This window comes from Curcuma longa, unplaced genomic scaffold (genome assembly GCF_044706935.1).
Source record: "Curcuma longa cultivar G26 ecotype Majalengka, Jawa Barat unplaced genomic scaffold, ITB_CL_G26_1.1 contig_16014, whole genome shotgun sequence".
Lineage (NCBI taxonomy): Eukaryota > Viridiplantae > Streptophyta > Magnoliopsida > Zingiberales > Zingiberaceae > Curcuma > Curcuma longa.
In genome coordinates this window covers 35,010-50,377 of record NW_027430253.1, presented here as the reverse complement: position 1 = coordinate 50,377, position 15,368 = coordinate 35,010, and the positions used below count along the sequence as shown (strand labels likewise).

Here is a 15,368-nt window from a genome sequence, read left to right as displayed (position 1 = left end):
ACTGGTCAATCAATCTTCAAATCAGTCAATCTTCAAGCCAGTCGATCTTCAAGTCAGTTGGGAGGTCGCTCCCATTTCTTCCATCCAACATATCCCTTTTTAATGGGTTGAGTTTTGACTTTCTTGACCGGGATAAAACCGCCCATAACAACAATCTTAACAACAACTCATTTAATTCAAACAACCCCATGAACTCATTTAGATGCTCTCACAAACTTTATTGGTTCATTAGCATCTTCTTATTTCCACATTCCATAACAATGGATACACATTATAATTATGACATCAACAAGAAAGATGCAGTTTAAGCACTATCCACAAGACCGGCATTTCGATAACATTCAACGCTATCAATGAGGCTCTCCTCCATTGTTCTATATCTCCACCCTAACTTCTCCAGCTTCTCTGAATGCAGTGCGAAACTCTTTGCTTCTGTGAATCTGCATGATGTTTAACAAATCCAGATTCATAAAATTTAAAGAAAGCAAGTTCTTCAAAATGATCCTGAATTGCAGTAGTTGTACATCACTCACTCACTTTTCAGGATATTTGTAGTTTGGGTATAAGCTCCTTAGCTTATGTATCAAATCAGAGAGTTTCAGTTCATGAGGTCCACAGATATATCGCCCTGATGCTTCTGGTTTCTCGTAGACCAGAAATAATGCATCAGCTATGTCCCGAACATCCACAAAATAGTATGATGTGTTTTCCATGGAGTTGTATGTACCTGCAGCATCTGGGATCAGACCATGTGTGATATCTTCAAGGGTTCTGATAATACAAAAGAAAAGTATAGATGATAGACCATTCAGAATAGTGATGAGAAACAAACTGCTAGGATTCACAGTGGGTTGTAGCAATGGTCCGATGGCAAAACCTGGACAAACAGACACAACATCGAGTCCATGCTTCTCACCATAGTCCAGTGCCTCACGCTCTGCTAGTGTTTTTGAAAGACAGTACCAATTCTATGAACACAAAAGTAATCAATGATTAAATAAGCTTCTTTTAGGAGTTATTGATAATTTAGCAAGCACTCAGAATATCAATATCCATTTGAACACCACGATCATCTTGTCGTCAAAATCAAATCTTGTTTGTCTGAACTAGATAGGGTTGGCCAACTATGAAAGAACACAAAGTGATCCTTACCAATGACAACATTATATTGATGTTGCTCTTGCTCCAATGATTACAGAGAGAAAATTTTCACCAATGTTGAAGATCATTTACCTCAGTTTTCCGGCAATATTCAGCATCAGACCATGCGCCCTCGTCCAAGATCTTATCGTTTGCATTTGGACTCACTCCGACTGCAACAACTGATGAAACCACTACCACTCGCTTAACTTTTGCTTCAGAGCATGCCTTGAGAACATTCAAAGTGCCTGTAACAGCAGGTTCAATGACCTCTGTCTGCGACCACATCAAAAAAACTTTAGATGTCACACAATTGTAGCAAAGACTCCATAATTAAAACATTTCATATCTTGCCTCTGGATTAGGTACTCTGGCAAAAGGGACAGGGCTGGCAACATGGAACACCCCTTCACATCCTCTAATGGCCGAGGCAACAGACTCGTAGTCGAGCAAATCGACCTTAAACAACTGAAGGTTCTTTGTGGATGCGGAGTGCAGTTCCTTTAGATGAGCATTCTTGGGATCACCTGCATAAAAGATTCAACAGAATTTAATGCTCTAATGAGTTCTTAAAGAGATAAACCTTACGATATAAAGGTGAGTTTTTTCAAGTTTCTGTTTAAAAAAGCAGTAGCCAACAATCCAAACAAAAAAAAAGAAGAAAGTATTTTGAAGGGATTTTAGGCCTCTTCAAACCATAAGGAGGATATCCGATGCCCTAGAAACTATGAAAACCCCAGCTTTCCGGGAGATCGAGCAAGAGGCGGAGAGTTGGACTTACTCGGGTCCCGGACCGTGCCGTGGACGATGTATCCCTTGGAGAGCAGCAGCTTCACCAGCCAGGAGGCGAGGAAGCCTCCGGCTCCGGTCACGCACATCCTCTTCTGCTCCTCCTCTGGATCCATTCGATGATACCGCCACGCAATGCAACTCTTCGCCGACGCCAAATGAGGACCAGCAAGCTCCCACACAGCGGTGCAACGCAACTCTTCGCCGACAGCAAATGATGACCGGAAAACTGCTACACAGCGGTGCAACGCAACTTTCGCCGACGCCAAACGAGGACCTGCAAGCTACAACAGGGCGGGCCGGAGAATTTATAATCCATCGGCATTTTATTCAAATGAGGACAGAAATTTTGAGAATTTCAATTGGGAGGCCACATATACTTCTTTTCTATAACACTCTTTCCATCAATTTCAGTTCCAAATTAAATAAAAATAAATTAATTACTAAATTAAGATACAAGAACAATAAATATATATATATATATATAGTATTCAAGTCTTCCATATAAAATAGTTTTTAAATTTATACTTATACTTTTTTTAAAACTTTAAAATTTTAATGCCCTTCTAAATTTATTTATATTTACATTAATAATTTTAAAATATTGATAAAAAATTTTTAAAAATTAAAAGTTATAAAAGACCATTAATAAAAAATAAAAATTCTTTATTGACTTTTACCTTTTTTTTTAGTTTTCAATTCTTTTGATATCTAGTTACAAGAAAAAAAAGAAACAAAATTTGTTTTAAAAAATAAAAATACCTTAGGTATTTTATAATTTTTATTTTTATTAAGGCTTTAAAAATAAAAAAATTAAAAATTACTATCAATGTAATGAAGTAATTTCAACATAAAATTGAAATTTCATGAGTCATTAATAACTTTTAATCAAAATTTATTGATAAATTTAAAATGATAAAAAATAATAATAATTAATTAATTAAAAAGATTATTCAGAATGAAAAATATTAATTAATTTTTAAAAATTTTAATGAAATAATTTATTTTTTATTTAGTTAAAATTCGATTTAAGTAAAATAAAAAATTAATTTTTTTATTTTAATTTGGAGTTGGAATAAATCGAAAGAGTATTATCATAAAAAAAATCACTTTTATCCCCAAAAGTTTACGGATTTGTTTGGCTCCTTTTTTTCACAAAAAGTGGAATCCATGAAGAGGTAATTAGAGAAATTACAATTGACCACGAAGGGTATTATCTACAGATTTTGAACCTAAAATTGTCTTGGATAAACTTTTTAAGAGAATTTTTGGAGACGCGATATTATTATGTTGATAAGAACCTCCTGCCAAAACAGCAACTAAAACATGTACATGTTATTAAAAGGACTTGAACCCAAAATCTCGGACAAGACATGTCTTCATGCTTACCACTTTGGATAAATCACTTTGACTAACAAAATTTACGCCTAGAGTTTCTTCATTCTCATTTTCACAAGAATTCATGCATCATAATCTCAATAACAACTCGTTTGATTCAAACAACCCAATGAACAAACTCTATTGGTTCATCTCCTTATTTCTACATTCCAAAATAAAGGATACACATTACGACATCAACAAGAAAGATGTAGTTCAAGCACTGTCCAGAAGACTAGCGTTTCGATAACATTCAACGCTATCAATGAGGCTCTCCTCAATTGTTCTATATCTCCATCCTAACTTCTCCAGCTTCTCTGAATGCATTGTGAAACTCTTTGCTTCTGTGAATCTGCATGATGTTTAACAAATCCAGATTCATAAAATTCGAAAGAAAGCAAGTTCTTCAAAATGATTCTGAACTGCAGTAGTTTTGCATCACTCACTTTTCAGGATATTTGTAGTTTGGGTATAAGCTCCTTAGCTTATGTATTAAATCAGAGAGTTTCACTTCATGAGGTCCACAGATATATCTCCCTGATGCTTCTGGTTTCTCGTAGACCAGAAATAGTGCATCAGCTACATCCCGAACATCCACGAAATAGTATAATGTGTTTTCCATGGATTTGTGTGTACCTGCAAAATGGCAATGAGGAGAATATGGGATCATTCCATGTGTGATATCTTCAAGGGTTCTAATAATACAAAAGAAAAGTATAGATGATAGACCATTCAGCATATTGATGAGAACCAAGCTGCTGGCATTCAAAGTGGGTTGGAGCAATGGTCCGAAGACATAACATGGACAAACAGACACAACATCGAGTCCATGCTTCTCGCCATAGTCCAGTGCCTCACGCTCTGCTAGTGTTTTTGAAAGACAGTACCAATTCTATGAACACAAAAGTAATCAATGATTAAATAAGCTTCTTTTAGGCAAGCATTCAGCATATGCAATATTCATCAAAACTATGATAATTGCAATGCTCTCATTATCTTCTCCTAAAGAAGTTTAAAGTTATTGATAATCTAGCAAGCATCTTAGATAAGCACTCAGCATATGCAATATCCAGTTGAACACCATCATCAAAGTCTTGTTTGCCAATGGCACAGCTATGACATTAGCAATTGCTCTCATTATCTTCCCCTTAGAGCCTAACATAACAATGACAGTATGCACCAAGAGAAGAGAATATATACTAAAGACCAATGTGTTGCACTCAAACATGCTAATCTGTTACCAATGATGACATTATATCGATGTTACTCCAATGATTACAGAAAAAGAAATTCCTTCCACCAATTTACCTCAGTTTTCCGGCAATATTCAGCATCCGACCATGTGCCCTCGTCCGAGATCGTATCCTTTGCATCTGGACTCATTACGACTGCAGCAAGTGATGAAACCACTACCACTCGCTTAACTTTTGCTTCAGAACATGCCTTGAGAACATTCAAAGTGCCTGTAATAGCAGGTTCAATGACCTCTCTCTGCACCACATCAAAAAAACTTTAGATGTCACACAATTGTAGCAAGACTTCATAATTAAAACATTTCATATCCTGCCTCTGGATTAGGCACTCTGGCAGAAGGGACAGGGCTGGCAACATGGAACACCCCTTCACATCCTGTAATCGCTGAGGCAACAGAATCGTAGTCGAGCAAATCGACCTTAAACAACTGAAGGTTCTCTGTAGCAGCGGGGTGCAGTTCCTTTAGATGAGCATTCTTGGGATCACCTGCATAAAAGATTCAACAGAATTTAGAGCTCTAATGACTTCTTTAAAAGGGGTAGATTTGAATGCTTACATCTAAGTATCCATCAGATCCTACAATCTCTTTCCTTTTTAAAGGTGAGTTTTTCTGAAACCTCACCACAAATTAAAACTCATGTTTGGAGAAGCATCACAACGAATGATCCACAATAAAGCAACAAAATAAGCTATTTTGATGGGATTTCTGAAACCTTAAAATGATAAAATCAATCCATTATCAACCTAAAGAAGAACTAACTTCGAACCATAACGAGGATATCCGATGCCCTAGAAACTATAAAAACCCGACCTTTGCGGGAGATTGAGCAAGAGGCGGATAGTTGGACTTACTCGGGTCTCGGACGGTGCCGTGGACGATGTATCCCTTGGAAAGCAGCAGCTTCACCAGCCAGGAGGCGATGAAGCCTCCGGCTCCGGTCACGCACATCCTCTTCTTCTCCTCCGCCGGATCCATGAGATGATACTGCAACGCAAGTCAACTCATAGCCGTCGCCGACTGCGACTGAGGACCAGCAAACTGCTACACGGCGTTGCAGCGAAGTCTTCGCCGACGCCAAGCGATCTCCTACACATGACCAAGGATTTAATATCCATCGGCGTTTTATTCAAATGAGGACGGAGGTTTTGAGAATTTCAATCGATAGGACGCACCGCGTATACTTCTTTCCTATCATACTCTTTCCATCAATTTCAGCTCCAAATTAAGTAAAATATTAATTACTTTTCTTAAATTTAATTAAACTAAATGGAATTGAATCAAATTAAGATAATAATAATAATTATTATTATTATTTTGTTAAAGACTTCCGTATAAAAAACATTGATGACTTAAAATTTTTAAATTTATATTAAATTATATTACTCATTGTAAAAGGCCAAATTATAAATTTTAAAATCTATTAATAAATTTTTATCAAAAGTTATTAATGATTATAAAAAAATTAATTTTGTTCTGAATTTACAATGGTTCCTAAATTTATTTATATTTAGATTTTAAATTTTAATTTAAAAAAAAATTAAAGTTATAAAAGAACGACAAATTCTTTATTGACTTTTTTTTTAATTTTTAATTTTTTAATATCTAATTACAAGGAAAAAATGAAATAGAATTAATAAAAATAATATAAGCAGGTATTTCATGAGCACTTTCATATAAAAACCTTTAAAAGTCATAAATGCCTTAGGTATTTTATATTTTATAATTTTTTATTATTATTAAAGCTCTAAAATTAAAAATATAAATTTAGAAAATTATTACGAATGTAATGAAATAATTTCAAAATAAAATTGAGATCCTATAGAGTCATTAATAAATTGATGAATTAAAAAAAAGATCATTCAGAATAAAAATATAAATTTAAAACTTTTAAGATCAGTGATATCTTTTTATTAAATCTTTGATGAAATAATTAATTTGTTTAATTTGGTTCAGTTCATTTCAATTGATTTAAGTAAAAAAATATTAATTTTTTTACTTTAATTTGAAATTTGGAATAAACGGAAAGAGTATTAGGCCTTTTTATCAGCACTCCTTAACAATTCTCAAAATCTCCATGTTGTGCCCTTTGTTAAATTGTACTTAATAATATTTAATTCGTGAACTTATGAATAGGAGTGAGCAAAAATTCGATTAAATCGAATAAACCGATCAAACCGAACCGAATTAAAAATTCGGTTCGGTTATTTCGGAAGTTCGGTTATTTTTTTTTTAAAAATATGTTAATTCGGTTAATTCGGTTCGGTTTCGGTTTTAAATTTTCTTATTCGGTTAAACCGAATTAATTAAATTAAAAAATAATTTATAAATTTTAAGTAAATAAATGTATAAATCTTTAATTTATTAGTAAAATTTTTATAATATTTAAAAAAAATCGGTTAATTCGGTCGAAAACCGAATTAATCGATAAAATATCGGTTCAGTTTGTTCGGTTTTTATTGGGAAATTCGGTCGGTTCGGTTGGTTCGAAAAAAATCGATTTATTCGATTTTCGGTTAATTCGATTCGGTTCGGTTCGGTTTTAACCGAATACTCACCCCTACTTATGAACGTGTTCATTTAAAGACTCACAAACATGTTCATTAAAAGGATCACGAATATATTTATTAAGATGCTCATTTTTCATTATATATATATATATATATATATAATAAGCCGAGTTTGAACTAAGCTCGTTTAACTTTTAAACAAACTATTTTCAAACTGAACTCAAACTAAACTCATTTAACTTTTAAAAAAAATCATTTTTGAACCAAACTCGAATCGTTTACGAACTATTTAATTTCATTACAAGCCGAGTTCAAATCAAATTCGAACTAAGCTCGAGCTTAGGGAAAACAAATCAAATTCGAGCTCAAGCTTTTTATTGTTCAATTTGACTCGGTTCAATTACACCCCTATTTGACTCTGTTTTTTTTTGTTGTTTGGCTCTTTTAAACTGACGCCCAGAGTTTCCTAATTCTCATTTTCAAAAGAATTCATTCATCACAATCACAATAACAACTCGTTTGATTCAAACAACCCAATGAATTCATTTAGATGCTCTCACAAACTCTATTGATTCAGTAGCATCTTCTTATTTCCACATTCCATAACAATGGATACACATTACTATGACATCAACAAGAAAGATGCAGTTTAAGCACTATCCACAAGACCGGCATTTCGATAACATTCAACGCTATCAATGAGGCTCTCCTCCATTGTTCTATATCTCCACCCTAACTTCTCCAGCTTCTCTGAATGCAGTGTGAAACTCTTTGCTTCTGTGAATCTGCATGATGTTTAACAAATCCAGATTCATAAAATTCGAAAGAAAGCAAGTTCTTCAAAATGATTCTGAACTGCAGTAGTTTTGCATCACTCACTTTTCAGGATATTTGTAGTTTGGGTATAAGCTCCTTAGCTTATGTATTAAATCAGAGAGTTTCACTTCATGAGGTCCACAGATATATCTCCCTGATGCTTCTGGTTTCTCGTAGACCAGAAATAGTGCATCAGCTACATCCCGAACATCCACGAAATAGTATAATGTGTTTTCATTGGATTTGCGTGTACCTGCAACATGGCAATGAGGAGAATATGGGATCGTTCTATGTGTGATATCTTCAAGGGTTCTAATAATACAAAGAAAAGTATAGATGATAGACCATTCAGCATATTGATGAGAGCCAAGCTGCTAGCATTCAAAGTGGGTTGGAGCAATGGTCCGATGACAAAACATGGACAAACAGACACAACATCGAGTCCATGCTTCTCGCCATAGTCCAGTGCCTCACGCTCTGCTAGTGTTTTTGAAAGAAAGTACCAATTCTACGAACACAAAGTAATCAATGATTAAGTAAGATTCTTTTAGGCAAGCATTCAGCATATGCAATATTCATGAAAACTATGATAATTGCAATGCTCTCATTATCTTCTCCTGAAGAAACTGAAAGTTATGGATAATTTAGCAAGCATCTTAGATAAGCACTCAGCATATGCAATATCTAGTTGAACACCAGCATCAAAGTCCTGTTTGTCATTGGCACAGCTATGACATTAGCAATTGCTTTCATTATCTTCCCCTTAGAGCCTAACATAACAATGACAGTATACACCAAGAGAACGAGAACATATATATGTTCCTGTTGAGATCACCTCGTGGACTCGTCACCAGCCACCTAGCGTGAGAAATGACCAGGCCGGAATGGGAGAGGACAAGAACAGAGAAGATGAGATGTGAATGGAGGCCAGGGGTGGCCTGACTCAACCACTCCGACATTCAAGTCAATATCTGAATTGGCCCCGCAAGAAAGAACGAAGTGGAACTTAATTGAGAGAGTATCTGTATGCATACCTGTATTATGTAAAGAAAGAGGATAATATAGGCTAGGGTGAGAGAATAAGAAAAACTTGTCTTATCCTTAATTAAGGAAAATATCCGTGCGTAATGATCTTGTCAGACGATATGTCCCATTCAGGTGAAGGAAGTGTCCCATCATCGCCATAATAGCGAAAAGTCGTGTCATTCATCATCATACTAGACCATCATGCCGCATAAGGGAGTAGGTTAGCTATCATATTACATGATTACCTCTATCCTTCGGGTGGCAGTACAACTAGCTGAGGAAGCGAGGCGGAATCGATTGAGGGGAATAAAGCTCAAGTCGGGATAGGTTGGAAACCGGATCGGAACATGACCGAGTGAAGCCTTGGAGCTGGAGCTCGGCCTCGGACATAAACTCGGACCTCGGAAGAGAGATCAGCTGTCCTATCCGAGCTAAGCCTAATCGCCGAGTCGGGGCAGCGACCCTGACTGATACTGTCTTTTCAAGTTGGGTTTGCATCTGAGTAGAGTGAAAAGAGATGACACCGAGCCGAGTGGTTGATCTAGAGATCGGAGAATGTGGGATCCCGACCTAACCCAGGGGTTGACGTCACCAGGTTAGGATGGGAGTCAAGTCAACCGTCTATCCAGCACATTATTTTCTTAGATCGAGCCTTGACTTTTTGGACTGGGTAGAACAAGCCCATAATACCCACAACAATACTAAAGATCAATGTGTTGCACTCTTCTTCAGCAAAAAGGTGAAATCCACCACCTCAGCAGCCCCACACGGTCGGCCCTATGACTATCTGTGAGGAAATAAATCGAAAAGTTACAGTTGACCACGACGGAGGAGGGCATTGCCTCGGCTTCACTGAAATTTAACCCTTGCCCACTTCAGCAACTTTGTTCCATCGTAACTAACTCAACTATGCTCCGGGGGCATCAATGTGTTAGCACTCAAACATGCTAATTTGTTACCAATGATGACATTATATCGATGTTACTCCAATGATTACAGAAAAAGAATTCCACCAATTTACCTCAGTTTTCCGGCAATATTCAGCATCCGACCATGTGCCCTCGTCCGAGATCTTATCCTGTGCATCTGGACTCATTACGACTGCAGCAAGTGATGAAACCACTACCACTCGCTTAACTTTTGCTTCAGAACATGCCTTGAGAACATTCAAAGTGCCTGTAACAGCAGGTTCAATGACCTCTGTCTGCACCACATCAAAAAAACTTTAGATGTCACACAATTGTAGCAAGACTTCATAATTAAAACATTTCATATCCTGCCTCTGGATTAGGCACTCTGGCAGAAGGGACAGGGCTGGCAACATGGAACACCCCTTCACATCCTGTAATCGCTGAGGCAACAGAATCGTAGTCGAGCAAATCGACCTTAAACAACTGAAGGCTCTCTGTAGCAGCGGGGTGCAGTTCCTTTAGATGAGCATTCTTGGGATCACCTGCATAAAAGATTCAACAGAATTTAGAGCTCTAATGACTTCTTAAAAAGGGGTAGATTTGAATGCTTACATCTAAGTATCCATCAGATCCTACAATCTCTTTCCTTTTTCAAAGGTGAGATGTTTCTTGAAACATCACCAGACAAATTAAAACTCATGTTTGGAGAAGCATCACAACGAATGATCCACAATAAAGCAACAAAATAAGCTATTTTGATGGGATTTCTGGAACCTCAAAATTAATCCATTATCAACCTAAAGAAGAACTAACTTCGAACCATAACGAGGATATCCGATGCCCTAGAAACTACGAAAACCCGACCTTTGCGGGATATTGAGAAAGAGGCGGATAGTTGGACTTACTCGGGTCTCGGACGGTGCCGTGGACGATGTATCCCTTGGAGAGCAGCAGCTTCACCAGCCAGGAGGCGATGAAGCCTCCGGCTCCGGTCACGCACATCCTCTTCTTCTCCCTCGCCGGATCCATGAGATGATACTGCAACGCAACTCAACTCAACTCATAGCCGTCGCCGACTGCGACTGAGGACTGCTACACGGCGTTGCAAACTGCCACAAGCACCAACGGCGTTTTTATTCAAATGAGGACGGAGGTTTTGAGAATTTCAATGGATAGGGCGCACCGCGTATACTTCTTTCCTATCCTACTCTTTCCATCAATTTCAGCTCCAAATTAAGTAAAATATTAATTACTTTTCTTAAATTTAATTAAACCAAATCGCATGGAATCAAATTAAAGACTTCCGTATAAAAAGCATTGATGACTTAAAATTTGTAAATTTATATTGCTCATTGTAAATGGCCTTTTAATTATAAAATTTTTTGAAATCTATTAATAAATTTTTATCAAAAGTTATTAATGATTATAAAAAAAATTAATTTTGTTCTAAATTTATTTCCTTTTTAAATTTTAAATTTTATTTTTTTAAAAAAATAAAAGTTATAAAAGAACGACAAATTCTTTATTGACTTTTGTTTTTTTAGTTTTCAATTTTTTAATATCTAATTACAAGAAAAAAATGAAATAGAATTAATAAAAATAATAAAAACAGGTATTTCATGAGCACTTTGATATAAAACCCTTAAAAAGTCATAAATGCCTTAGGTATTTTATATTTTATAATTTTTTAATTATTATTAAAGCTCTAAAATTAAAAATATAAATTTAGAAAATTATTAGGAATGTAATGAAATAATTTCAAAATAAAATTGAGATCCTATAGAGTCATTAATAAATTGATGAATTTAAAAAAAAAGATCATTCAGAATAAAAATATAAATTTAAAACTTTTAAGATCAGTGATATCTTTTTATAAAATCTTTGATGAAATAATTAATTTTTTTTATTTGGTTCAGTTCATTTCAATTGATTTAAGTAAAAAAAATTAATTTTTTTTACTTTAATTTGAAATTTGGAATAAACGGAAAGAGTATTTTAGGCCTTTTTATCAGCACCCCTTAACAATTCTCAAAATCTCCATGTTGTGCCCTTTGTTAAATTGTCAATCATCAAAAATTTCACTTTAGTCCCTAAAAGTTTAAGGATTTATTTGCTTCTTTTAAACATGAGCCTTGAGTTTCTTAAATTACATTTGTCTCCTTCATCCTCCCTCCTGCAGTCCTGCTTCCTTCAATTCCGCCCAGGGCTATTCCATTTCGAGAATTTTCACTTTTGTCCCCGAAAGTTTTCAATTCGGGATGGCCGGTTCGGTCCCACAGAAATTTTCCATCGGTCACATAAATCAGAAAGCACATACGACGCCCAATCCAGATGTCCAGCATCTTTTGATTGCGTTCCCCATTTAGAAGAAAATTCTTACAAATACGCCGTAATTGAGGATCGAATCGTGGGTCCCTGAGTCATAGTTCCATTGCATTGGGGACGATTTGCTTCTTTTAAACTTGCGCCTAGAGTTTCTTTAATTACATTGATCATTTCGGTCAACTTCTTAGACCTTCTCTCCGTTCTCTTTCGTCCCTCTCGCTTCCTTCGTAGTAAACAGAGGCCCGAAATGGAATGAGTAAACAGGGTCGCGTATCCCTGTCGCCTGTTCGAACCCCGATCTGATGCCGCCGCCGCCGCCACTGCCTCCGCTGCGGCCGCTGCGCCCGCTGCCGAGCAACCGGTACGTGCTCCGGCTCTTCATCTCGCTCAAGTACGTGACGGCCAACGTGGTGGACCGCCGCCTGGGCCGCGTGGCGGCGACGGCGTCGTCGGTGGAGAAGCCGCTCAAGGAAGGGCTCGAGTGCGGGCGCACGGTGAACGCCAAGGCGGCCGCGGCGGTGGGCGAGGTCCTCGCCATGCGCCTCCGCGTCGACGGCCTCGCCCGGGAGCCCATTCACGCCGACGCCGCTAAGGAGGTGGCCAAGAAGGGATTCAAGAACCAGACCAAGGTCTGGGCCATCCTCAACGCCCTCCGGTCCAACGGCGTCAACCTCATCATCCATAATAATTCCGACGGCGGCCGACCATGATACTCCGACCGCCAAGTCTTTTCTTCTTCAAGCAAGTCATCCGGTACGCACCCTAAGTGTTTGATTAAATGTTTGTGAGAACAGCATGGCCATCAATGCTTTTGAACTATAGGTGTTCGATAAAATGTTTGTTAGAACAACATAAATCTTTCAATGTTAATGCCAACCTTGCCCTACAACCACCCCTGGATTATCTTCTCTTCAAGTTGTGTGAATAACATGGCCATCAATGCTTTGAAACTATAGATGTTCAATCAAATGCTTGTGAGAACAGCATAAAATTTATGATTTAAGAAAAAAAATTATGAAACATAGATAGAATATCAAATTAGAAAATGTAAACAGAAAACAGTGTTTAGAAAGACCAATTCAAGGTGTATCAAATCTTCATTTGTTTTACCTTTTAAATAATTGTATTAACATATGAGTTACAATTGTATTTAGAATAATAAGAAACCAATTTTTCCTTTCTTGTGATACTAAAATTATCATGAACAATCTCTAATCATAACAAGATATCAGAAAAAGAATTTTTTTTATGACACTAATTAATTTTCCTCAAAAAAGTCCTCAATATTTTCATATTTTAGAAACTTGAGTATTACTTTGTGACCACTCTCTTAGTAACCTGGAAAAGTTTAAAGATTTGATATACCATGAAAATTAAAAACACTTAAGCAATGTTTTGTAAATCAGAACAGACCAACTGATTTAACTGGATTAGCTTGAGAATCGGAAGGTAAAGCAGTAAATAGGCGTGGCCATTAGTCTACTTGCTGATCTGATTTTAAAAACATTATTAGTAGCAACAATCCATCGAGCTCTCAGGTATTGGCACATGGGACTGCTTGATGAACTCCAAGCAATCTGCTATTGCCTCAGCATAGAATGAGTTCGCCACTTGTGGCGACGCATTTCTTGCCATCACTACTGCTGCCCGTCTCCCCCTTCTTCTCCCTCTCTTCAACAGATGGTGAATGCATAACTTTAACAACCTGAACAGTCTCACATGAAACCTTGGAAACCGGCAACTTGTTGGCTGGAAACTGACAAGCCGGCGCCATCTCCAACCAGGCCTTGCATGTCTCGTCTGTTTCATTGGTAAACTATTGGTGTGTTCTAGCAAGGTTCTCTTAGGGTCCTATATATAGAGAGCAGGAAAGTGAGGCATGAAACTATGGAACAGTGTAATTTGGGAGGGAAATCTGAAGACAGTAGGTCTGAAACCACTAGTTGTAGTAGATACAAATAGCAAATTATTTTAAATATGTAGTACTATTAAGTACTTAATTAGTACAAAAAATGATTAATTATAGGGTTGTGGAGGTATTTTTGTTTGATGAATTAATTAATTATACTATTTGATTTGGTGCTAAGATATGGATGGATTACTAAAGAATAGACATTACAATTAAATGCTATTATTTGTGTGCTAATTAAGCAATATATTACTCTATGACAGTGTAATTTCTCTTCTACTACCCTTGGGATTTCCTTTGTTAGGTTTATCCATCTAGATGCTCTTTGAAGTTGAGACTTGTGGTATGTAACATTCTAGCAAGCTTGTGCGATGCGACTTGGAGATGGTCTGCTAATGTTCTATTTTGTTTTTTTATTCTTGACCTCGAGTGTCCCTAGACCACAGTAGGGATAAGACCATTAAGGTTTATACGATTCGATCTCCAGCATATAGACAGAAAATCTTTCATAATTGATTCACTTGTCATTAGACCAAGCAACTACCCATGCACGAATGGCCTTTTTTTTGTTGTTAGTTTAGTTTATGCTTATTTGTCTCATTGGAGAATGGAGGATAAGTGATCCCATCTAATTTGGTTCTCTTGCTTGGTCATCCAGGTCAAGGCATTTTCTTAGTTGATTCTTCATGGCAAGCTCAACGCGAAAGTCACTCTTCATTGAAAGCACATTGCATCGGTTTTAGTTTTTCGACGACCATAGTTGGCTGGAGGTTACTTCATTCACTAGTATTTGTAAAGAAGCTGAGATGGAATGGATGATCAAAGACAAACATAAAGGTGCCTTCTCTATAGCTCCACGAAGAGATGAGCACTGTGTTCTTTAAATTATATATCAAAATTCTCTGTATTTATGGAGCACTGTGTTCTATTTAATGTGTTCATTAGACCGTAAATTTAATTTCCAAAAAATTATTGTACTTCTAATTATAAGATTTGAATATGCTAAGGGAATCTCTGATGTTTGGATACTAAAGCCTGTGGATTGATCTATTGTGCACGTGAATTAGTGTTTTGATTAAGGAGAATCTCTAGTTATAGTTCACCTGCCACCACCAACTATTTCATCACTTAAACGTGTCTTTAAACTAATGAACAGGTTTGGAACCCGAAATTAATAATTCTATTACTAAACACGAGGTGTACAATTGCACTTCTTAATAAAACTAATAAAATCTCCTTCCAGTTCTTTTGCAAAAGGAAAAATTTATAACCTCAGCGATCTTACAAGATCGATTCCCTGATCATCTACGAAA

At 36.6% G+C, this 15,368-nt stretch overlaps 4 protein-coding genes across 4 annotated transcripts; 1 reads left to right on the top strand and 3 right to left on the bottom strand.

Moving 5' to 3' along the window:
• Positions 1-191: 191 nt before the first annotated feature.
• Positions 192-2,045, bottom strand: LOC141816305 (cinnamoyl-CoA reductase 1-like). Its single transcript, XM_074704110.1, has 6 exons — positions 1,922-2,045; positions 1,495-1,667; positions 1,234-1,416; positions 806-968; positions 538-727; positions 192-440 (listed from the first exon to the last, which is right to left on the bottom strand). Exons 1-6 carry the CDS (start codon positions 2,043-2,045, stop codon positions 305-307), a joined length of 969 nt encoding a protein of 322 aa, XP_074560211.1. The 3' UTR covers positions 192-304.
• A 1,290-nt stretch (positions 2,046-3,335) lies between these two features.
• On the bottom strand, positions 3,336-5,634 carry LOC141816304 (cinnamoyl-CoA reductase 1-like). The gene is made up of 6 exons (XM_074704108.1): positions 5,413-5,634; positions 4,874-5,046; positions 4,615-4,797; positions 4,036-4,198; positions 3,753-3,942; positions 3,336-3,658 (listed from the first exon to the last, which is right to left on the bottom strand). The coding sequence occupies exons 1-6, from the start codon at positions 5,534-5,536 to the stop codon at positions 3,523-3,525; spliced, it is 969 nt and encodes a 322-aa protein (XP_074560209.1). The 5' UTR covers positions 5,537-5,634; the 3' UTR covers positions 3,336-3,522.
• Positions 5,635-7,570: 1,936 nt separating this feature from the next.
• Positions 7,571-10,890, bottom strand: LOC141816307 (cinnamoyl-CoA reductase 1-like). The gene is made up of 6 exons (XM_074704112.1): positions 10,727-10,890; positions 10,191-10,363; positions 9,932-10,114; positions 8,230-8,392; positions 7,948-8,137; positions 7,571-7,853 (listed from the first exon to the last, which is right to left on the bottom strand). Exons 1-6 carry the CDS (start codon positions 10,848-10,850, stop codon positions 7,718-7,720), a joined length of 969 nt encoding a protein of 322 aa, XP_074560213.1. The 5' UTR covers positions 10,851-10,890; the 3' UTR covers positions 7,571-7,717.
• Positions 10,891-12,398: 1,508 nt separating this feature from the next.
• Positions 12,399-15,069, top strand: LOC141816308 (uncharacterized). Its single transcript, XM_074704113.1, is given in 3 exon segments — positions 12,399-12,435; positions 12,438-12,899; positions 14,714-15,069. Coding segments are annotated over 2 exon segments (456 nt in total). The 3' UTR covers positions 12,857-12,899; positions 14,714-15,069.
• Positions 15,070-15,368: the final 299 nt, after the last annotated feature.